This window comes from Malaclemys terrapin, chromosome 13 (genome assembly GCF_027887155.1).
Source record: "Malaclemys terrapin pileata isolate rMalTer1 chromosome 13, rMalTer1.hap1, whole genome shotgun sequence".
NCBI classification, from domain to species: Eukaryota; Metazoa; Chordata; order Testudines; family Emydidae; genus Malaclemys; species Malaclemys terrapin.
In genome coordinates, this window is record NC_071517.1 from 3,840,250 (window position 1) to 3,863,547 (window position 23,298).

The window sequence follows — 23,298 nt, forward strand, 5'->3', positions numbered from 1 at the left end:
ATTTGCACAGCAGGTCACAGGTGGAGCTGTGCCGAACGTGGCAGCTCTGTCAACATAGCAAATAAAATAACGACTGGCCTAGGGCGCTGCTTGCTTCGGATTCAGACCCGTGGGGTTGTAACCAGGCTGATCACCCGTCCCTTACTGGGAGCCTGAATCAGGCCAACCGAGGCTGCCCTTTGTCCCTTATTGAATCTACCTCCCTGCACAGGATCAGACAGCACAATGCCAACGGAGGAGTTTGCACACTGATCCTTGCCATAAGCTTGGTCCTGCGTGTTCCCTTGCACGGCCCCTTTCCTTCCTTGAACCTCGTTCAGAGGTTGCACTGCTACAGCAGCCGAGGGAAGCGATCCAGCCCGGCTTTGCCAGGAGCAAAACGCATGACTCGGCAAAGCAGTCTCCTCGAGAAGCGCCCGCCCGCTTCGCTTTCCCAGCCCCGCGCGAGGCGAACCATAGACTCGAGCCTCCCTCCTGATTTGTCGCGGCAGAAGAAGTGGGCGGGCCCCGCCGGGGTGGCTGAGAGACACGTGGGCAGGAGGGAGCCGGAAGTGGCTGCAGGCGCTGGAGCTGGTGGCAGTGGCTGGGGGTCCCTGCAGTGCATGCAGTGAGTTGGGGTTTTTCACGTTTCCAGGGGGAGTTCAAGGGCCTGCTGCAGACCAGAGTAAACATGCCCCCCTGGACCTGCACGAGCTGTTTAGGAACCACAAATATCCAGCCAGCCAAGTAACCCAGGGGCTCTAAGTGGGGTGTTTTAGGGAGAAAAGCCCTTCACGCTGGGGGGCAGCAGGGCTGGCAGGGTTTGAACTTGCTAGGCCCTAGCTGGTGGGTGTATACAGGGGCCCTCCTGAGTGTGCAAAAAGTAGTAACGCCCAGGGCCAAGCCACCCTGGCTGTGAATGCCTAGGAGCAGGTTGCAATGTTCCAAGGTAGCTCATTCATTCACGTCCTGGTTGTGTGAGGCTGTCTGGGCGTGCAGGCTGGGTCAGTGTTTTCTCCAGTGCCCCTGGTGGGGTTTGTAGGAGAGCTGGACGTGCAATAGGAGCGGCTTATTAATGATGTGTGAGGTGCTCGTGGTCCCAGGGGGTGTGAAACTCTTGGAGTAGCAAGTCCTGGACTGTTATAAGCCACCCTCGTGGGGTGCACTTAGTGAACTTTTGCTTAAGAGTGAGATTGTCTTGTGTGTGTGAGTGAATGAAATTATAAGACTTCAGTTTAACAGGGCCCTGCTCTGTTTTGGTTTTGCAGCAAGACTTTTAAAAAGAAACGGGTCCTTTAAAAGACCGTGTCTGAAGCTGTGAGCCATGCATTCGCATGTGGGTCGGTTTGGACCACGAGAGTAATTTGAAATCTTTAGGGTGGATTGTAGAGCTGGGTTCTGCGTTGAGCTTGTGTGGTGAAGTAGGGAGTGAAAGTTGGAGCAGTGGAGGCTGGCATTTTTGTTAACCTTTAACTTTAAGTTCAGTAGGTAGAAAGAATCTGCACAGATCTCTAAAGAGATAGTGCAGAGATGTGCTAATACTTGTACTTTTTTTTTTTTTTAAGTCATGGTTGGCAGAGAGAAATATCTCAGTAAATGTCTCCTTGGGGGTGTGTGATATAACTACTTCACATTATCTAGGCATTCCTCAGATGAAATAATAAAACATCTGTGTTTCTTTCCTTACATGATTGGTTGCTCCTGAATAATATTATTTCAGAAGTATCCAAGTACCCTATCTATTGCTGGCTTAGCTCTCCTTTTCCTGCACAACTCAAGCGTCCGCAAATTATTCGTGCAATGAAAATAGTGCTGTGAATGCAGTAATATTCAAAATGCTAAAGTGGGGTAAAACTGGCTTAGGCAAAAGTAGGTGGAAAGTGGTGTGCGTGCTTTGGAGAGGTCTAAGTAGACACTTCTCTGGTGCAGTCTAAGTGTAATGGAAAAGAGCGAACGCATCCTTTCCCTCAGGATGAGGAGGGTGTGCAGACTTAATTGCATCTCGCTTCTCATTTTTGAGGGGTGAACGGAAAAAGTGCTAGAAAGGGAAGTGGGAAGACCAAAGGTAGCCGTAGGAAACATGCTTGTGGAGGTTGGACTGAAATGGTACTTTCACTTGATTATGGAAACGTTCTAAAATATCAACACTGCTAGGAATGTAACGGTGGGTTTTTCTTTTTCCATCACTCCACATGTTGACCAACCTTTGTGGGCCTTGATCCTGCTCTTGGATTGGATCACCATCCTAGTCTGTGAGGAGCTGCATGGGCTCGAGTCTGCCAATGGCAGGATTTCAACCCCCCCAAAATGCTGGCATTCTGCCAGCCTGCCTGAACCAGAAACTGGCCATACACAAAAGTGAAACGGACCAGGGTAGGTTCATTGTTGGTGCAGTGTGAAATGCAGGCAAGCCTCCTGGGTAGTTGATGTAAACTACAGCTGTCATTCGTAATAGAAGGGCTTGTTTCCTCAGTAATGCTGAGGACTTACAGCTCTGTAGAGAGCAACAGGGACTTAGCCCTTCTGAGAACCAGGCCCTCAGATGCTGCTGTTAATAACAGGGAGGGGATGTCTTGTCCTCTGTAATGCCTGAGTTTTATGTTGCCGCTGTCTCTCGCCTAATGCACCAAATCTCTTCTAGGCCAGTAAAACCCGTGTGTTCAGCATGATCCAAAACTGCAGTCCGGTGGTCCAGGCGCTGCTCGGGACTTTATTTACCTGGGGGCTGACAGCTGCCGGCTCTGCGCTAGTCTTTGTATTTTCCAGTGGCCAGGTGGGTGTTGCCGTTCGGTTCTGAAAACACATTCCTCCTTCCAGACCAGATTTCGGTGTGATCAGTACAAAATAATTAGGCCCTGATTCTGCCTGTATGGCTCTGACTTCTGGATGGGAAGAGGGAAGTCTTAATTTGCACATTATAATGTTGGAGGGAGTCTCTCTCCAACCCCTGCTCCCTTGTAAATCCAGCTCTCAGGTGCATACCTAGGCATTTTTGCCACACAAGCAAATACCGTTTGCATTTATTTTCCTCTGTGGGGCGGGGGAGGAAGGATGGAGGAAGGGGAAGGAGGAAGATTGGTGTTAGCCATCTTTACAGCCAACTGTAAAGCCATCAAATGTGGTTCTTCTCAGGAAATGGGATGTGGAAAGACAGCTTCTTCCTCAACAGGTCTCCCTCCCTCTGTATGCACAGGCAGGAGAGCAGGTTTTAATGACAAAAAGTGGCTCGTACTCCTGCTGGCCCTCTGGAGCCAGTGCAGCGGTGGGAGAGGGAGCTAGATTCTGTTCCGACTCGTGCATCAGCAGTGATATTGTTGACCAAGTTCCAGCGGCTTGGCAACCTTTTGTTGCTGGGTGTAACTGAGTGGCCTACATTGCTGGCGGTGGCACATGAGAAGGAAAGAACCCGCTTGGCCCTCCGATCCGAGCTGTGTTCGGTGAGGGAGCCTCAACTCTGGAATAGCCCGGATCTGTTCACCATCGCAGCGTCCTGCAAGGGCAGGCCGCTTTCTCAAGCTTTTGGGAGCAAGGGGTGAGCGGGCGGCTGAGATCTGCAGCTGGAGTGGATTCTTCTCTGCTGCCTTTACGCCGGAGCTGTCCGGCGACTTTATTCGGAACTTGGGTCGGTTCTGGGGTTGAACTAGTTGAGGCTCTGCTGTGGGCCTTTGTCTCCGAAGCCGCCTTCTGAAAAGCTGCAGGCCTGTGTCAATGTTTCCTTCGGAGGCCATCCCGCTTTCCCAACCGATTTCTTATTTAAGCTCTTCTCGGATGCCCTATTCAGGAGCCTGGCTTTGAAGGGAGAGTCCCTTAGCGGTAGTATATTCAGTTTTTCCCCTTGAGGACGGGTGAATCACCGTGAGTGAGCGAGGCACCAGGATGTACTGAATCATTGACAGGCTGGACAGTCAGCTGACTGATACTCGGGTTTCAGTATTTGTTGGATACAAACCAAACTTGAGAGAGAACTGAAGAACTGCAGACAAGCCGCTCACCTGACAGAGGCAAAGCCCAACCTGAACTTGAAGCCCGTTCTGCGGTCCCCCTTCATATAGCAGCACACTACCTAGGAAGGTGCTAAAGACTCATTGAAGTCAAAATGGGACTTAAGCATGTGCTTAAAATTAACCCTGAGAAGTTAGGCACGTGCTTGAAAGGAAGGATGGCCTAGTGGTTAGGGTGCCAGCCTGGGGTTCAAGGGACCCAAGTTCCCTGTTCTACCAGAGACCCTGTGACACTGGGAAAATCACTTAGTGTGTCTGTGCCTAAGTTCCCCATCTGTAAAGTGGGGATAGTTGCACTACTTCCCGTGTACATTAAAGATTGGGAGGCACTCAAATACTGCAGTAATGGGGGAGCATATAAGGATCTTAGAGTCAGGGCCAGAGCTGCGAACTCCCCTCAGCGCCGCTCTCATGCCGTAAGCAGTTGGTAAATTAAATGCTCTGTTTTAATTTTCAGAGGCGGATCCTAGATGGAAGCCTGGGCTTTGCTGCTGGGGTAAGTACAGCGCCCACTGGGACATCCTAATTCTGCTCATCCTCTGCTGCACGTACTCTCCTAAGCCACCCCCAGGCCTCATCTGGCTGTGTCATCACATGGACGTTTTGTGTGTGTGTCGAGTTCTAATTAGGGCTACGGGAGGCAGGGGAGGAATCTGGTAAAGCAGTGGTTCCAAGCTTTAGCAACCCGAGGACCCCCATTTTGATTTAAAAAAATTTGCGGACCCCCAAACTCCCTGCTCAGCCACAGGCCCCGCCCTCACCCCTTCCCCAAAGGCCTTGCCCCTACCCCACCTCTTCTTCCCCCGTTCCACCTTTGCCCCTCCTCTTCCCCACCTCTTTCTGCCCCCTCCCCCAAGTGTGCCGTGTCCCCACCCCTCTCCCTCCCTCCCAGTGCCTCCTGCATGCTGGGGAACCGAGGGTACTCCAGGGGGTCTGCTGGCCCCGCTGATCAACTCCTCCCCCTCCCTCCCAGCACCTCCTGCACACCGGGGATCAGCTGTTCAGCGGCGTGCAGGAGGCACTGGGAGGGAGGGGGAGAAGCGGGGACGGGACACGCTCAGGGGAGGGGGCGGAATCATATCAGCAGGGCCGGTGGCCCCAGACCAACTCCTCCCCCTCCCTCCCAGTGCCTCCTGCACACTGGGGAACAGGTGTTCACTGGCATGCAGGAGGCACTGAGAAGGAGGGGCGGGGAGTTGATCAGCGGGGCTGGCGGACTCCCTGGAGTGGGGTGTGTGGACCCGTTTGAGAAATACCGTGGTACAGCACGGTTAAAGTCCTGTCCCAGGTCAGTGCCTCCTAGGGGAGGTTGGAGGTAGTGCAGCGTGGGCAGATGCAGGTGTCTGTCTGGCCCAAAGCAGGATTTTTCACTGTGGTGGGTGTGGCCTTCACATTCAGTGCTGCTTGTCTTGATTTTCTGAATTGTGCCCCTCGCAGCTTCTTTCTGTGGCTAGGAGGAGCGAAAGAACCCGCATCCTGCGGAGACTGGCACACCTGCCTAACTTGGCGTCTGAGTATCCCAGTGAGCTCAAGTGCTTGAAGTCCTCATGGGGGAGCAGGGGGGAGTTGAGCCTTTACATGATTCAGGCCTAAATCAACAGCCTCATGTAAACAGAATGCTTATTATGAGACTGTGTGTTCCTGCAAGGCACACGGTCATTCAGGGGACGTGTTGAAGAGCTGGCTTCAACTGCATCAGGGCGGGCTGGTGGAAAACCTCCGGAGGATTCGGGTGAGCTTGGTATCTTGTATTCTGAATTGGGAAATCACTGGCTTGTCTTCTAGGAGCTGGAATGTACGTGAGCAGCTGAGCCACCAATGTAGAAATGTCTCTGGCTCTTGGTGCTTAGAGGAAACTGCTGGCCATTTCCCACTTCCTTTGCCCAGCTTGCAAGGTACATGTGGCGATGGGGAGAAGCCCCGGAGGAACACTTTGGCTCCTGGCCCTGACGTCTGGTGCAGGAAAGGAGGTCAAGATGTTCGGTTGCAGTGCATTGTGGGGGTGAAAGTGTTACTTTTTCAAGTCTGGCTCTGTGGCCACCCAGCACCGGGCACCATGTCTTGTGTAGTTGTCTCCCAGCATGCTTTGGGGTCCGTGTTCCTGGCCAGTGGCGTAATAGGGTGGCAGGTAGCTAGAGTTTTGGCTTAATTCAGACCTTCCTGGCATGTCCCTTTCAACCACGCCTCTGTATCACTGTTCTAATCAGGCCTGTGTGGCTGAATGATCGCTAAATGACTCTGCAAAACATACAGATCCTGGTTGGTTGTGTATCCTGTATGTGTCAGCAACTCCTGGAGCACAGCAAATGCCCATCTGTGCTCGAGGCAAACTGGAAGCCCATTCACCTGTCAGCAGTGGATTTCTGGCTGTTTTGTTTTTTCGGCAGCAGTTAATCACATTGCTAACAGCTAAAACTACCCGAGGAAGCTCCGGTTGCTGGCCCGGCCCTCTCGGTGGAGCGTGCTGCACAAAGAAAGAAAACCAGTTCCAAATTGTCCAGGCTTCCGGATGGCATTAGTGGGCCTGAATTGCCAAAGTGCCATACAGGGCAGGGTTGGGTTTAATTTGCTGCTTGCCTGCGCTGAGCTGTGCTGCTCTGTTGGACTGAGGTTTCCAAACTGTGCTTGCTGGTGGTCTGCGGCCAGCCAGACCCCGCATTTCCCGCTGGTAAATCACGCTGAGCGCGGCTGGAAATCCACGAGGTGCTTTCCTGCTATTGCTGCTCTAGGTTGCTAGTTTCGGCAGTCCCACAGCCTCTTGGTGGCAGCTGCAGCAGTGGAGCCGGCTGCCGGATTTCCCTCCCGTCTTAAAATGTGGCCAACTCTGCAGAAGTCTGAGAGCCGCGGCAGCAGGACATTAACCCCCTGAAAGCATTTTTATGCAAGTGTAGTGGGGGTGGGGGAATGGCTGGTCTGCTTAATGTCTTTTATCAGAGATGAGATCCTCACATCTCTCAATATTCCTGCGTCCTGATGAGCCGTTGGCTACAGCAGCGTTGTCTCCTCCGTGTGTCTGCCTCTCCAGCTGTCGCGCTTGGTCTCTTGTACCCTTCTGGGTTTGTTAACGGCTGCATTGCCTATTGGCCACCTCTTGCCCCATCTCCCAGCCTGTGAACCCCTCCCCGCTTTTCCTGGGCGATAATGGGACCTCCCTGTAGCAACTGCAGCAATTTACTTGGATGGGGAAGTGTCAAATGTAATGTTAGCGCCCCTCAGATGAGTCTTAGCAGTTGGGAACGAGGAGGAGAGCCAGCGCTGTGTGTGTCTCCAGCCAGCTCCCCGCGGCTGCATGTGAAGAATGGCTGCGGCAGGAGATGGATGCGCAGGGTTATTTTTGTGGTCATTGTCCGTCTGAGTGGGATAGAATGGCTGGGCTAACATTGGTTGCGTTGCCTTTGTTCTTCAAAGGTGGCATCTGAGATTTCTTCTCCCTTCTTGGGACAGGGAGTGTCTCTTTGTTGAGTGTTTGTACAGCACCTAGCACGCTGGGGTCCTGGTCCGTGACCGGGGCGCCTTTGGGTTTCAGTAATAGAAATAATACTCTTCGAAGGGTCTCGTATTGCAGCAATCCTCTCTCTGGGGATGGCAGGGGTAGTCGCTCGAGAGCAGTGTCCCGTTCTCTAACTCTGCCCCCAGCCTTTCTGCTCGCCCTCTGAGCTGAATCTTATGCGTCATGTTTTTCTCCTATGAAAACATGACGCACCCAGGTGTAGCATACACAGGTGCTGGGCGCGTCCTCCTTGGGATCTGCTGATGCGTCTCAATCCCTGAGCCCCGGCACCTTCTGCTCTTCCGGTGCTGCGCTCTTGGCAGGTCAGACAGTGGGTCTCCGTCCTGATCTCCGGATTACCCTCAGTCCAGCCCTGGCCCTACCCAGCTCTGCTGATGCTGTTCAGCCCGAGTTACTGAACCCCTTCCCTGCAGCAGTTCCTTCTGCTTTAGCCTGGGGATCCGCCAGAGCTGTCTTGGCCTTGATGTTTCTGTTCCCAGACTAAACGCTTTCCCGGTGCTAACTGTCAGACTCACCAGACGTGACCTAAGCAAATGCCCACCTGCAGCTAGGCTGAGAGGCCTGTTCTCCTGTCACCGCATGAACTGAACGGGGGTCCCGTTGCCTTAGGGGTGCGGCATCCAGTTCTTTCTTCTGTCACGTGTACCAAATTCACCAGCCATAGTGGTTAAATAGATGCTGAAGAAACAGAGTTGCTGCCAGCAGCCTCCTGATGTGAGACTGCTGAGCATTGCCTTCAAATGTTGCTGTGGTGTTTATTTAAAGCGTCATGGGTTCAGTGACTTGCTATTGCGTCCACGTGCTTGGCATTAGCCGCGTCGGCCAGACTGCCCAATGCTGGGATAGGCACAAGTTGGGGCCCGTCTCCTAATCTCGTAGCTCTGTAGAATGGAACTGGCAGCCACGGGATGATGGTTGGGTGGCTGCTGTTTGTCAGCGTCTCTGGCAATTATGGAAAGACTCATGGGAGGACCGGCAACGTACACTGGTCATGAGGTAGCCTCCCGGCAGCGCCGGAGATCGTTTCCGATCAGATGAAACGCGCAAGGAATGTGCTGCCTGTTTTGTCTTTGCTAGTGGGCAGGTCCGGCGCAACCCATTAGGCGACCTAGGCAGTCGCCGAGGGTGCTACAATTTGGGGGGCGGCGACCGCGGCGGTATTTCGAGGGCGGGACCTTCCGCCGCCTCTGTGGAGGGCGGCATTTCGGGGCAGGACCTTCTGCCGCCTAGGGCGGTAGAAAAGCTGGCGGCGTTCCTGCTAGTGGGCTGGCTAGTCGGTTATCACCATGAGGGGTTTGTCCGTGATGGGTGGAATCTGACCTCGAGATTCGGACTGGACTGGGTATAGCCATTTTAGAAACCAAGCAGGATGCTTGCTATTGGTCAACGTAGCATTTGCCACTCTGGATCTGTGTCGGCTGCTACCCTGATACTGAGAGAGGTCTGTCCCAGATGCTTCAGAGGAAGGTGCGAAACACCGTGTAGACAGCTGCAGAGTAACCTGTCCATGGGTAGAGCTCTCCCAGGATGGGGGCGGTGTGTATGCTGGCACTCCATGGAGGCTGTAGGGCAGTGGTTCTCAGACTTTTTGTACTGGCGACCCCATTCACACAGCAAACCTCGGCGTGCGACTCCCCCTTAGGAAATAAAAACACATTTATATTTAAAAGTGATATTTGTATGTTAATCTCTTTTCGCAGCAGACTTACTAGCTGGGAGGAATGTACTCGGGACCCCCACGTAATAACCTCACGACCCCCAGTTTGAGAGCCCCTCCTGTAAAAGGCAGTGGTGTGGCTAACGCCCCAAATGCTGTGATGGAAACGTATTCCTTAATGTCTGTGTATACCTGTTCCTGCAAAATCTGTGTCGGATGGCTGTATTTGTCTGGTAAACGAGCAAAATAACTTGCTCCCAAGGCTGTTCTGAGCCCAGCTTCCCAGACACTTCTAGTGTTGTACAGCTGTTTATTGCTTGAGATGGTTTTGTGGCACGGCGCCCCTGGGCGATAGGATTCGCTTGCATTTTAGTGTGGATTCCCCCCCCACACACACCCACACACACACAGCTGGCTCCTGAAGAACAGGAGACTGGTCTGAGCAGCTCTGGAGCGGTTCCCTAGACAGCATAGCTGATGGGAGTTGGAGTGTCTGCTGGAGTTGCCTTTAGTTTTGGATGGGTGGAGGTCCTGTGTTTGGTGCGGGATGCTGTTCCGAGTTCGCCACTCTCGGGAGAAGTTGGGGGGCAGAGTGGCATGGTCCATGGAGCTGGGATCTTGGGCGCTGGCGGGTAGTAATGTCCTGCCCCAGCTAGCACCTTCTGTTTGAGGATCTGAAAGTGCTTTATATGCATTAATAAACTAAGCCTCTCAAGTATTCGTTCTCCCCATTATGCAGATGGGAAAACTGAGTCACAGAGGTCTTGGGTTACATACTCACAGTCGCACAGGGAGTCTGTGGCAGAGCCGGGGATGGGACTGTTTCCTGCCTCCTAGTCCTACCTTTATACCTTTCTGTATAAAAACAGCTGCTCGTGTGGCTTCCTGGACCTAGACGCTGCAAAATGAGAGCAAAGTGGTGCTGAGGGTGCGGTGAGCATGAGACCAGCTGCCTTCTGAGATGCATCCAGCAGTTATAAATCAGCTGTGAGTTACCGGGGGCATTCTTTTGAATCCCTAATGACACGACACTCTAACCTTTCCGAATCAGTTAGAAACTTCCCGCGGACCTCCCCTCTTTGTGTCGGCGTCAAGCTTGGGCAAGAATAATTAATCTTCCTCTTTTGGAAAATCGCCATCTCCTGCGACTCAGCATGCTGTGCGAAGGGCTTTGAAATGAGTATTAGCTGAGCACCAGGTGGCTTGCGTGGAACCTAGAGAGAAACGAATTGGCTGGAAGCCGGACTGAATTCCACTGTGCTGCTTGTTAATAAGCCAGGCTGTGAATTCTTCATTGCAAATCGAGAATGCCACAAGCTTTGTGGTATGCGGACTAGCTGGAGCAAGACTGGCTATTCACTGCTCCTATCCAGTCTCGACCTGCTTCGTTAAGTGACTAGAGGAGCAATACAAAAAGAGATTAATTTGCAAGCGTCCTTGAGTGGTTTCCTTCCTATTAAAAAATAGGATGGGAAAATAGACGATTAAAAAAAAAAGCCGTGCGTAGAGAATTGTGCTGTTTCTTAATCCCCCCCCCTCCCCCTCCTTAAAAGCTGTTTCTTCAGGTTGCGGTTACTGTGACACTGCCACGATCTTGGGTTATTTTGATTGTTCAGTATGTTTCTGTTAAACCCTTGTTTCTCCCTTTGATGGCGAATATGTAGTCCGTGTCTCTTGCAGCCAAGGCAGAGAGGAAGTCTGTTTTGCTTCTTGTTATATACAAAGCCTCTTCCACAGAAAATGTTTGCACATTCAAAAGCAATGAGCGGCGGGCTGTGATTGAGCAAGCAACCCTACAATAACAAACCGGCGGGACCAGCCCTATTGCTCACAATCAACCCCGATAGAAATCGCTTTACCAACAGGCCAGTGTTTGTTCCTTTAGTCAGACTAGTTGCTCCTGCTTTGCTGGGTTTTCTGCTAGCTCCGCTCTAATCTTGGCTCCCTGGCATGCCCTGGGGTTAAATCCATGGGAAATAACGTGATGGAGCGTCATAGGGTGATTGCACTACAGTACCCAGCCAGTGTGTATGTGCAAACCTCTTCTGCGCACAGACCTATACCAGGGACTGGGAGAAGAGATTTCTGCGTCCATAAGGATGGAAGAGCTAGAGGACGCCTCTCTACAGAGATGCAGATTAGATGCTGACCTTGATTTTTCTGTGCTAAAGCAACCTGATGCGTGAAGTGCTGAAAATTGCTTTGAGCTTTGGCCTCCACTGCATTTTGTTCAGTGGATGGAGGGAAGAGAGGCAGAAGTTAGCTTTTCTTTCTTTCTCTCTGTTTTGCCTTCAGACACCCTCAGTCTCTGGGTTTTGAAGTGAAGATTTGGATCGGAGGATCCAAATTTGGTGCAGATAACTCAAATTCTCGATAACGGTCCATTACTTTGTCTTGTCTTTTTGGCCTTGCATTGCCAGCTTTTCAATGCTATAATAATTTCCGGTCCTCTTGGTTCATGTCACTGGTCTTTTGGTTCAGAGGAACGCTTCTAGACTGGTCTTGGTCCGTATGTAGCTTCGGCCCAGTGGAACTTTCAGTCCTGGCAGGAGTAGAGCCCGAGTCCGTTGCTCTTTTGAAGAACACAAAGTACATGATCTAAACGGCGGCAAATGGCTCGTGATTTTTGGGTGCTTGACTTGGGACATCTACAGAGGACTGTTTCCGAAGGAGGGTGCTGGGCACTTCCTGAAAATCAGGCCCCTTTTTAAGATGTTTCGAATTGAGCACCCAAAATCACTAGTGAGTCACTCTTGAAAACATATGCCTGTGCTTCCCAGAGGGCAGCTCACGGTCTTCTGAGTGGAACATCATGCTTGAGGTGTTCTTGCCCGTTCTAGCTGGGATTTTGTGTTTTACCTTTGGTCCCGGCAGGGGGGCTGGAACAACTTGTATAGTGGGGGTGCTGAGAGCCATTGAACCAAACTGTAAACCCCGTGTATGATGGAAACCGCTTCAAGCCAGGGGGTGGAACGAGTACCCCTTGTTTCAGCACCTATGAGCCCTGGAACGTCTTAAACGAAGCTTCAGTACAAGATTTGGTTATTGTATCAACGCCCCTCTGAAAGGAGAACGGCAGCCTGGGACTTGAGAAGCCAGGGTTCAATTCCCTGCTCTGCCACAAACATCCTGTCTGACCTTGGTCAAGTTACTTAGTCTGTCTGTCTCAATTCCTCACCTGCAAACTGGGGATAATAGCACTGCCCTGCCTCTCAGGAGGGTTGTGTGTACTGAAGACTGAGGTGGTTAGTTACCGTGGTGATAGGGTCTTAATAATCTGGAGGTGGGCATCTGATGTGGGATCCAGACATCATGTGCTCCGAGGGCGTGAGTCTGAGAAGTGCTGTCTATTCCCACTGAAGTTTATCATACCTAAACGCACAGTCAGCTTCCCAGGGGGCCTGATGTTCCATCGTCCCTCACTGCATTAGCGTTCAGTTCACGGCCCTTGGAAAAGGGGAGAGCTTTAAACAGCGTCTGGCTTGTCCGGCGTTGAATCTTCCCTTTCAGGGCCAGATAAAACCGGGTTGGGAACATGCAAAGCTGAGATGCCTTCCCAAGCGCGAGGCCCATTCTTAGTATCGGCACCTTAATGAGGCAAAGTTTCTTCGTGCTGAAAAGTTTGGCCGATAAAATGTTCTCTTGAGTGTCTCCCTCCACCCCACACATTTTCTTCTGCTGGAGATCTCCCTTCTCCCTCCCTTGCAAGACTTGTGGCTCTAATCTGGTACATCATTAAAATTGCCGCTGCCGATGAAACCCTGGCAAAAGCCTGCGTTCTGGTCTTGCGTCAGCCCTGTGGTTTGGTGACAACGTACCGTGCTGCTGCTTAGCAACAGATTGTCTTCGCTCCGAAAATGGGGGGGTGTTTTTTACAGTGCATCGAGATAGCTAATGTGATGGAAAATCCTGCTGCAGACAAGGCACGGAGGACTGCTTTTAACTTGGTATCGAGTGTCAAGGGTAACCCCGTGTGCAGTCACCTGGGTTTTACTTTGGCTAGCTACACCAAGGTGGGAACGACGGCGTCTTGTCTCCGGCGCATGGGAGACCTCTCAATGTACAATGCACTTCTCGTTTGGGATCTCCTGGTCGCTGTGCTGGCACCGTGAAATCGCAGGGGGCCCCCCCGGCATGGTGACTGTTACTTGTCCCTGATGACAAAGTGAAAGCCAAAGTGAAACTCAAGGTCCCATTAGTGAGGACCCTGGAATTGAGCTTTGGAGGGGGCTGCCATGGGACAAATGCCACCACCGGTGCTGACAAGAACAGGTGTGTTCTCCCTGGCAGGGAGGTTTGCATTACCATAGAGTGGTCCTTCTCTGACAGATTGTTGTGCCCAGTCTTTGGCTAGATGGAAGCTCCTGGTGCTAAGAAAGGATGGTCTAGTGGTTAGGGCGCTAGCCTAAGAATTGGGAGACCTGAATTCAATTCCCAGTCTGCCACAGACTGTCTTTGTGGCCTTGGGTGAGTCACTTGGTTGCTCTGTGCCTCAGTTTCCCCATATGTAAAAGGGAACTAGTCCCAACCTCCCGAGGGTGTTGTGAGGATAAACACACTAAACATTGCGAGATGCTCCAATAGCATTTTAATGGGGGCCATAGAAGTACCCAGGAAATAATAGGCAGGGGAAGGTTCGTTTCCCTGGTTAAAATTGGTGCATGGCACAGCCACCATGTGAGTCTGGCTCTGGGAAGCCCCGTCTTTGCTAGGGAAGGCTGGTGCACACCTGCTGCATTGAGTTATTGAGCTAGCACATTAAAACAAATCCACTCTCTGGCTTTGTTTGCTGCTCGTTCTCAGGCTGGCAAGAGATGCTGCCATCTCTGGTTACTGTGACACATTCAGCAAAGGTGTCTGGGCTGCCAGAGACCTCTTTGTATTAAAATGCCCAGCTTCCTTTCCTGCCACTCTTCATGCTCTCCCTTCCCTTCTCTTCCTCCTCGGGTTCAGAGCAGCCGGCGGATTCATGGACATCATTCCGTCTTGGCTCCGGAGCATTCAGCATCTTGTAATTAACATCTCCAAATTAATGCTGTTTCCGAGGCATTCTAAAGCCATGCATGAGCGTACAAGGGCCAAACTCTGCTTTTAGGTGCATGCCCAGCTCCCATTGCATGTCTCAGCGCACCCTGTATGTTTGGATTGCTGAAGATCAGCTGAGCGTCTGGTTCTGTCTCTGTCTGGGCCCTGGCTAGCTGTAGTTCCAATGGTAGCCAGTCACTTAGAATTGTGTGGTGGGGCGGGGAAGGGAGGGAAGGGGGGTGGTTGTTTTTTTTCTTTTCACTCCCTTTGTACTAGCCCATTGGTGCCTCTTGGGTTTCTTTCAGTTGGACATTGCGTTGGATGGGAACTCCCACTGGCATGTCTGATCGATCCCGAGGCAATGTCTTGTGGAGTGGGTGGAGCCACAGAGCAGGGAAATAGGAGTCGGTTTTATTTGTGCCTCTGCCATAGACTTGCTCGGTGACCTTGGGCAAGTCACTTCACTTGGCTTTGTCTTGTTTTTTCCCTGTCTGCCGAGCGGGGCTAAGACTTCCCATCTCATAAGGGCGTGTTGGGGTTGGAGGCTCGAATGCTTGCTTTGAGCGACTGGTATGAAAGGCGCTCTAGAAGCCGGAGGGTCAGCTGGGTGGGTGACCAAGCTGGCCATACTCATAGCAGGGATGAGGGCTTCCTAACCAGAACCTCCCCAAGGGATGTGCTGGGAATAGAGGAGCAATACCCTCTCCGATCCCAGCAACAGAGGTTACGCAGTGACTCTGACCAGGTGTTTCCCTCTGGCTCCTCTCCACTGGGGGCAGCAGTGATGGGAGCAGGAGTGCAATCAGGGCCCTGGTAATCATCCCTGTACCTACCCATGCTCAGACCAGGTCTGCATGCTCTAGTGCTAGAACGTCCGCTCGTACAAACGCCGTACGAGAGACGGCCCCTGTCCCAAAGAGCTTGCAGCAGAGAAAGGAAGTGTCCCTTATCCCCATTCTGCAGATGGGGTATTTGAGGCCTGGAGAGATGAAGTGACTTATCCAAGGTCACAAGTGGGCTCTGTAGTGGAGCAGGGAACTGAACCCTGGTCTCTTTAGTTTCCATCCTCCCTACCATTGTCTGCCTGCTCTCTATAAACACCAGGGAGGGCGAGGAGTTATTTACATTAAGGGCCAATGTTGGCACAAGACCCAAGGGATATAAACTGGCCATCAGTATGTTTAGGCTGGAAATTAGGCAAAGGTTTCTCACCATCAGAGGAAGCTTTGGAACAGCAGTGGGGGCAAAAAACCTAACTTGTCTCAAGACTGAATTTAATAGGTTTATGGAGGGGATGGTACTATGAGACGGCCTATAATGGCCTATGCGGCCTCTCCATGACTGCCATTAGCAAATATCTCCAAGGTCTGGAGGTGGGACCCTAGATGGGGAGGGCTCTGAGCTACTACGGAGAATTGTTTCCTGGAGGTTGGGCTGGTGGGTCTTGTCCTCGTGTTCAGGATTTCACTGATCACCAGGGCTGGGAAGGAATTTCCCCCCCAGGTCAGGCTGGCAGAGGGGTTTTCACCTTCCCCTGCAGTGTGGGGCATAGGTCACTAGCTGGTTAGAACTAGAGTAAATGGAGAGTCTGTAACTTGAAGTGTTTAAATCAAGATGTGAGGACTTCAGTAACTCAGCCAGAGGTATTCGGCCGATTACAGGAGTGGATGGGTGAGGTTCTGTCGTTTGCAGCCTAGATGATCGTGATGCTCACTTCTGGACACACAGTCTGAGCTAGGAAAGAAGCAAAGTGTGACGGCCCTGGGCTGAACTCAGCCCTTCCAGCAGAAGGGAAAATAAACCCGATAAATGTCTGAATTCTGGGGAAAGCAGATGAGCATTGTATTTCGAGTGCAGGATACCAAACCTGCTGCCTGGATGTAGCGCTTAACTAGGAAAAGATTATATTTGCTGGTTAGTGGGACGTTCTCATGAATAGGCAGGGGGTCGGAGTTTGACAATTACAAGGGCTGGCAATTGGGTATCGCATTCTTAATATGATCGGCTCTCTGGGTGTCAATTCTAATCTTTGAGTTAACTTGTGAGCATCTTGCATGAGTGGCTTAAAATGATCGCGGTCAGACAGCCACGGATGCTTTTCTTTTTTTTTTTTTATTCCCCTCTCCCCTCGTGTTGTCACTTAACGTATTGGGTCAAATCCTCTAGTCCTTGGGCAAACGCCATTGATTTCTGTAGTTAGGTGAGCGTCCGCCATACACACCAGTGACTTCATTGGATTGGCTGCAGCTGTAGATCAGCGTAACTAAGATAATCTCGTGCGTCTGCTCTGAGGTGCAGTGGAAGCTTCGCCTGAGTGAGGACTGCAAGATGGAGCTGATCTGGTTATTGTTTTCCCACACTAGCTATTTGCAAAGATCAGGTGAGGTTTAGGTAGCTCTGTCCAGGTGCTTTGCACTCAGATAACTGAGGTGCTGCTGTAGGACCACCTTTGCCATACCACGACCCTATGTTCTAGCAGAAAAAAGTGTTGGGATTCCAGTCCCATGTACCCATAACAAAAGGTTGGGAAGGGAGGATAGAGGATAGGGTGCCCCCAGGCAGGGAATCCATGTAGGAGGTACATCTGGCGTAGGAGAGACAGAAGATGATCATTTATTTGTGGACCAGGACCCCTCTGTGCTGGGCATTGTACATAAACAGCACAAAGATAGTCAGTCCCTGCTCCAAGGCACACTACAATCTAGATTTTCCTTCCGAGCAAGTAGTGCCAGTTGTTGGAAATCCAGCTCGGCGTCTTTGTTTAGGGGTGCAGAGATAGCAGGAAGCAGTGTAATGTCTATCCCTGGAGCCTGGTCCTGCCTATGTTGACGCTAGTAGAAGTTTGACCATTGTCTTGAGTGTCAGCAAGATCGGAGATTGGGGACAGGAATGCGCAGAAACTGACCCGTTCTTTTCCTTGGAGAAACAATGTTTTCCCTTAAAGTGACGATGTGATTCCACTGAGCTTTTCCCTCGGCTCGTGTTACAGTCTTCCCTTTTTTAGTTTTGGTTTTTAAAGCGGTTTTAAAGAGTATTCAATGACAGCTGTGGTTGTCTAGTGTAGCAGCCCATTTTCTTACCAAGTGTGGGAAGTTAAGACTACAAGATACCCTGGAGGGCTGGGGTCTAAAGCTTCTCTTAAAAAGACACTTCACGTGTCCCAGTGGCTCAGTGCATGCTTCTTTGCCATAGGCAGATGCTCAGGCCATAAGTATAAGGAAGGTGGATTCATTCTCTTCTGCTTGCTGACGGCTCTTGTACACAGGCTTGCAAACTTCACAGGCTTTAAGGCATCTCCAGTTCATTGACCACTTCACTCTGTATTTTCCTAGCAGAAGAAACGGGAAGCGATGCCCGGTTGGGTCCTTGCTTGTGAAAGGTTATCTTGCAGCCTCTTTCCTGGTGCTCTGTTCAGGCCAGTTGCATACTGAACAATGAGCCTCTCATGACTTCCCCCAACAGAGTAGATCTTGCTGTTAGGAAGTTTTCCTTTGATGAATTTCATCCTCTCATCCCCGGGGCCACTAAACCATCTCCTCTCTGACAGAGCACCCATCCCTGGTGAAAAGAGGTTAAAAATGGCCATTGTGGATTGATCAAGAACAAATCATGCTAATCCAACCTAATTCCCTTCTCTGACAAAGGTTACTGGCCTAGTGGATGGGGGGAAGCACTAGATGTGATATATTGTGATTTTTTAGTAGGGCTTTTGACACAGTCCCACATGACAGTCTCATAAGCAAATAGGGAATTGTGGTCTAGATGAAATTACTATAAGGTGGATACACAACTGGTTGAAAGACTGTACTCAGAGTAGTTATCAGTGGTTTGCTGTCAAACTGGGAGAGATGTACGTAGTGGTGTCCCACATGGGTCAGTCCTGGCTTTGGTACTAGTCAGTTTTCTTTGTTCATGATTTAGATAATGGAGTGGCGAGTGTACTTATAAAATTTGCAGATGACCCCAAGCTGGTGTCAGGATTAGAATTCAAAATGACCTTGACAAATTAGAGAATTGGTCTGAATTCAGCAAGATGAAATTCAGGAAAGACCAGGGCAAAGGACTACACTTAGGAAGGAAAAATCAAATGCACAGCTGCAAAATGGGGAATAACTGGCTATGTGGTAGTACTGTGGAGAAGGATCTGGGTTTGTAGTGGATCACAGGTTGAATATTGAATTGAACGTGATGCAATTGCAGAAAAGTCTAGTAGGATTCTGAGGTGTATTAACAGGAGTGTCGTCTAAGACGCAGGAGATAATTCTTGCTGTATTTGGCACTGGAGTACCGTCTCCAATTCTAGGAAAGATGTGGACAAACTGGAGAGAGGGTCCAGAGGAGCACAACAAAAAACGATAAATGGTTTAGAAAATGTGACCTATAAGGAAAGGTTAAAAACACTGAGCATGTTTAGTCTTGAGAAAAGAAGATGGCGGGAATGGGACCTGATAAGTCTTCAAATATGTTGAGAGCTATTCCAAAGAGGACTGTGGTCAATTATTCCATGTCCACTGAAGGTAGGACAAGAAGTAATGGGCTTAAATTGTGGCAAGAGAGATTTAGGTGAGATATTAGGAAAAAATGTCTAACTCGAAGGGTAGTTAAGTTCTGGAACAGGCTTCCAAGGGAGGTGTTGGTATTCACATTATTGGAGGTTTTTAAGAACAGGTTGAACAAACCCTGTGAGGGATAGTCTAGGTTTGCCTGGCCCTGCCTCAGCGGAGGGGGCTAGACTGGATGACCCTCTCCAAGTCCTTTCCAGCCCTGTGTTTCTATAACTTCAGCCTCTGCTTCTCCCTGTTTTTTGTTCAAGGGAGGGTCTAGAAAAGTGCCCACTTGGGTGCTGGGAGAAGGCCTGGCTCCAGAAGATTGGTTTGATCCCAAGCTGAGGAAACTTTTCTGTTAATTCTTAAGCGTTTTTCTTAGCTGATATTTTTCTCAGGCCTCAGACTGATTTTACTTTTTAAAAAAAGAACTAATTTTGTTTCGTGGCAAATGAGAAGACTCCCGGTGGAGTCTGTCACAAATGAGTTTCCTTCCATAGCTGAATGGCTCCAAAAGCAAGTACTGTAGATCGTTGGGGGCTGAGGGGACGCCAAACCTGCTGAAGGCTCTTAATGGGGCTGATTATTTTTGATTAATCCAGCCCGGTACATCTAACACCCGAGGGAGTGGGAGGGGGGAGAGGAGAGGAGAGGAAATGAAATGAATAAATTGATGAAGTCTGTATTTCTGCTGCATATTGGATGTGTATTTGAGGATCTGATATTTCCTTTCTTGCTTAACTATAATCTGGGGAATGGATTTCTCTGCTACTTTAATAAAGCTTTTATGGGCCAAATGTAGACCGGGGACTGGCATCTCCACCTGGCACAACAGTGGCCAGGGAAGGCGTCCTGGGGCAGAATGGATCCATTGCAGAGGAGTGTGTAGGAAATCTTCTTGCAGCTGTTCGCACTGACCCCGTTATCTTGCTGCTTAAGCTGATGCCAAAGCACCTGCAGAATTCCGTGCGGTCTCGTTTATGAATCCCACCAAGCCCTACGTTCCCTGTGGTTGGAGTTCAAGGCTGCCCATTGGTGGTTCTAGGATATGGATGAAGAGATGTGCATTGTGCTGGTGGAAGGAAAGTAGTTGAGGTTAGGGGAAGGGAACAGCCAAGTGGCACCTAAATGGGGTGATGAAATGACTTGACTTCTGCTATCTCCTCACTTGTTACCATTTGCATTGGTGTGATCAGTACTTTTAGCAAGGAGTTAACTTGTGCGCGTATGTGAGTACACACAGAATTCCTTTATCCAGGAAGCTGCATAGAGGATCTGGGTGGGTTTCAAACCCACTGTCCTGTGGTCATTTTGATCCTGCACTAACAGGAGGAGGTCTGTGCATCAAGCCTAAAACTATTCCATACTCTCTTGACTTCATTATGGACTAACCCTAAAGAGATTCAGGGCATCCCGGCAGATCAGTGCAGTATCTAGTGTCCCCGCTCCCTCAAGCCTGTGTATGTCTCTCCCTTCTACCCCTGCCCGCTCAGCTGGTCTGTTTATAAGCAGCCACAGAAACAAAAATATCCTAGGGGAACTGGTGTCTTAGCGATTCCCCTTCGCTGCAGTGGTGCGGCTGGTGGCTAGATGGAGGAGGTTGGAGCACTTGGCCGAAGGGAAGTCTTCTGTCCAAAGTGAATCTGCCTTCAAAGACACAACCAATCGAACAAAGAAATCTGGGACAGTTGTTTCCCTTCCCTCTCTAGCTGACAAAGGCTGTTGGATCCTTTGACTACTGTATTGATTGTGACCAGAAATGTACCCTGGTCCTATAAATCTACAGTTGTTGTGCCTGCTCCGTTAGCCAGAATTCTCTGAACGGGGTGTTAATGGGATGCTATAAAGACTCGGCAGGTTATAGAAACCTCATGGGAGGATCCCAGTCCAAAGTTTTGTGCTGGGCCTTTGGGGACTTAGATGAGAGAGCTGACCTAGATTGGGTTCCGCTACCATTCTGAGGCTGAAGAAAGGGTGTGGGGGTGTGTGTGTGTGTGTAGGGGGATGAGTGGCGCATGCACAGTAGCTACAAGCTAGAACAACAAAATACTTCTCAACAAAACTGGAAAGCAGCCAGCACCGGCACTGGCCCTGCATCCTGTCTGCGCTTCCCAAAGCTCTCGCTGTTGATAGCGTTGGCCATACAGACGTGGCGATGGGGCAGCGACCCGGACAATATAACTGACTCCCTTCATCAACAGATCTTCAGTCTCTCTTCACGTTCTGTTAATTAGCAATCTCTACCTAGCGTTTGGAACCTCTGTGCCACCCTGGAATAGAGGGCAGCAGTGGAAACGTCCTCAACCCCGGTGTGGAGGGAACCGCTCTAGGAGTCAGTGGGGAGTTGTCCTCGTGTCTTGTCCTCCCCTTTGGAGCCAGCCTCTGGCTGAGATCAAGAAGAGCCGTGACCGAGACTGTCCGTTGGCTGGTGGGTTTGGCGTCTAGTTGCCATTTCGAGACCCCCTCCAAGCTCCTTTCACATAGGCCAGCCAGCAGTTGCCAGTTGATGAGAACACTTTGTCCTGAGGCTGGTTTCTAGGTAGGCTTTAAATACGATGCCCGTCACCGGGGTAACAGAGTGCATGGACACAAGTAAAACAGGAAGTGCCTGTGGACGTTGAGTGCCCACCTTGGGGCTGACTTTCAGAGGGGCGTGGACACCCACAGCTTGAGCTGAAGTCAGTAGGAGCTGTGTGGGTTGTGCCCTGGCCAGAGCAAGGAACGTGTATCGGTTGAGGCTCCTGGATTTGAAACAGTGAGCACGGGTTAGCTCTCTTTCAGAAGGAATGTAGATCTCTCTCATTGTTTTCTAACACTTCTTCTTTTTTCGGGGCCCCGGGGAGATGAGCCGAATTCTCCCTCGTGGCTGGTGTCATGCCATGTCATCTGGGAAACGCTGCAGAACAACTTGTTCTTTTTTCAGCAACAGGCGTGCTCAGCGTGGGGAGCTGAATGAACAAATGACTGCTTGGATTCCTGCCTTCCCCTTCCACCTGTCGACTCAGTACTGTTCTCTGGGGATGGAGGCTGGGGCGGGGTGGGGGTGGGTGCCGGATTGGATCCGCTCCCCTGCTCTTCTGGTAACTGATTTGCAGGGCTGGTAGAGAAAGTGCCATATAACTAACCCCGACCCCTCTTATTGGATTAGAGAGTCTCTCTCGGGTCACTGGAGCCCTGTGGATTTTGATCGATTTCCTGCCTGCCATGACGGTCAGCTTCAATGCATAACTGAAATCAACCCATCTTGTGTCTCCCATGTATCTGAGCGCCTCCCAATAAGTAATGCATTTATCCTTGCCACAGAGAGGCCTTGTTATCCTCACTTTCCAGATGGGGAACTGAGGTACAGAGAGACAAAGGGACTTGTCCGAGGTCACCCAGGACATCTGTGGGGGAGCAGCGACTTGCTCCTGTGGCAAGGGGTGGGTCCTGTATATTGCAAGAGGGATGCACCTCTCTCTCTGGATTGGGGTCCCTGTGTAGTGTTGTTTTTACAGCCCCAAGAAACTGAGCTTCACAGGAGGTCACTTTGGAGCGGGTGGAGCCCGTGTCGTGCACAGCGCTACGTTCTGTCCTCTGCTCGCGGTGTCTTGGAGAGGGCGATGTGGGAAGGCCCCATAACCCATGGAAGGAGGGCAGTGGAGGCTAAGCAACTTCCTGTGAGCTCAGGGGAGCCCATTTCTGAGCACCACGTGCTGGGGGCGGTTCTCCGGTGCCTTGGGGAGCAAGGCTGGAGTCCTGTTAGGGTGGAGCGGAAGACGCTGGTTCTGTGGTGCTTGCTGAGCCCAATGGGAATTTTGCCGCCAAAGCGAGCAAACGCTGACTGTCCCCCCTCCATGGGCTCTCACCTTCAGAAGTTGAGGGGTTCAGGGGGAGCCATTGGCAGTGCAGCTCCCCCAGGGGGGGGGCAGGGCAGCAAGAGGGGTCACGCCCTCATCAGTTGCCCCAGGATGGGGAGGGTTGGAACCCGACTTTCCCATAAATCTGGGCCCTTCCGTAGCCCTCAAATCTTGGCCTCTCAATTCAGCTGCAACGTCTTCTCTTCAAGGAGAGCCTGAGGTTCGTCTTTCCCCCTCCCATATGCTGTTCTGCGGAGGGCGTGTGCATGTCTGTCTGTCATTCAGGCTTTGGTGACACTGTGGGGTTGCTCTGTAGCTTTGCTCGAGGTGAAAATCCATTCTGCGCAAGTCTCCTGGAGGAAGCGGTTTCTTGAGGTTGGCTTGGCAACTGCTCATGGTTCCGAGCTGGTGACTGGACAGTCCTAGCGCATGTTGACTCTTTTGATAATCTGTCAAAATGCACGATGCTTGAATAGACTGAAATTAACTTTCCTTGCCTTTTTCTTAAAGCCTTCCCGCTATATTATTTAAAGACATAATCTTAGCTTGATTTAAGCCTGCGATTCCGGTTTTAGTAAAACCAAAGGTTTGCAAAACCTTAAAGCCAATGGAAGCCTCCCCCCCCCCCCAATACTTTAATACCAATGGAAATAAGGTTTCAGAGGGGTAGCAGTGTTAGTCTGTATCCGCAAAAACTAGGAGTCCTTGTGGCACCTTAGAGACTAACACATTTATTTGGGCG

General features: G+C 50.8%; 1 protein-coding gene across 3 annotated transcripts in view; it reads left to right on the forward strand.

Moving 5' to 3' along the window:
• Positions 1-543: 543 nt before the first annotated feature.
• The window catches only part of SLC39A11 (solute carrier family 39 member 11), a 255,447-nt gene continuing 232,692 nt past the window's right edge, over positions 544-23,298 (forward strand). For 2 of the 3 annotated variants that reach the window (XM_054047612.1, XM_054047615.1), the window contains exons 1-3: positions 544-607; positions 2,621-2,752; positions 4,438-4,476. In XM_054047612.1, the coding sequence (XP_053903587.1) occupies positions 2,645-2,752; positions 4,438-4,476 (147 nt within the window). In that variant the 5' untranslated portion in view covers positions 544-607; positions 2,621-2,644. Of the gene's footprint in view, positions 608-2,228; positions 2,353-2,620; positions 2,753-4,437; positions 4,477-23,298 lie in introns of all 3 variants that reach the window. The other variant, XM_054047614.1, reaches the window with a different exon arrangement.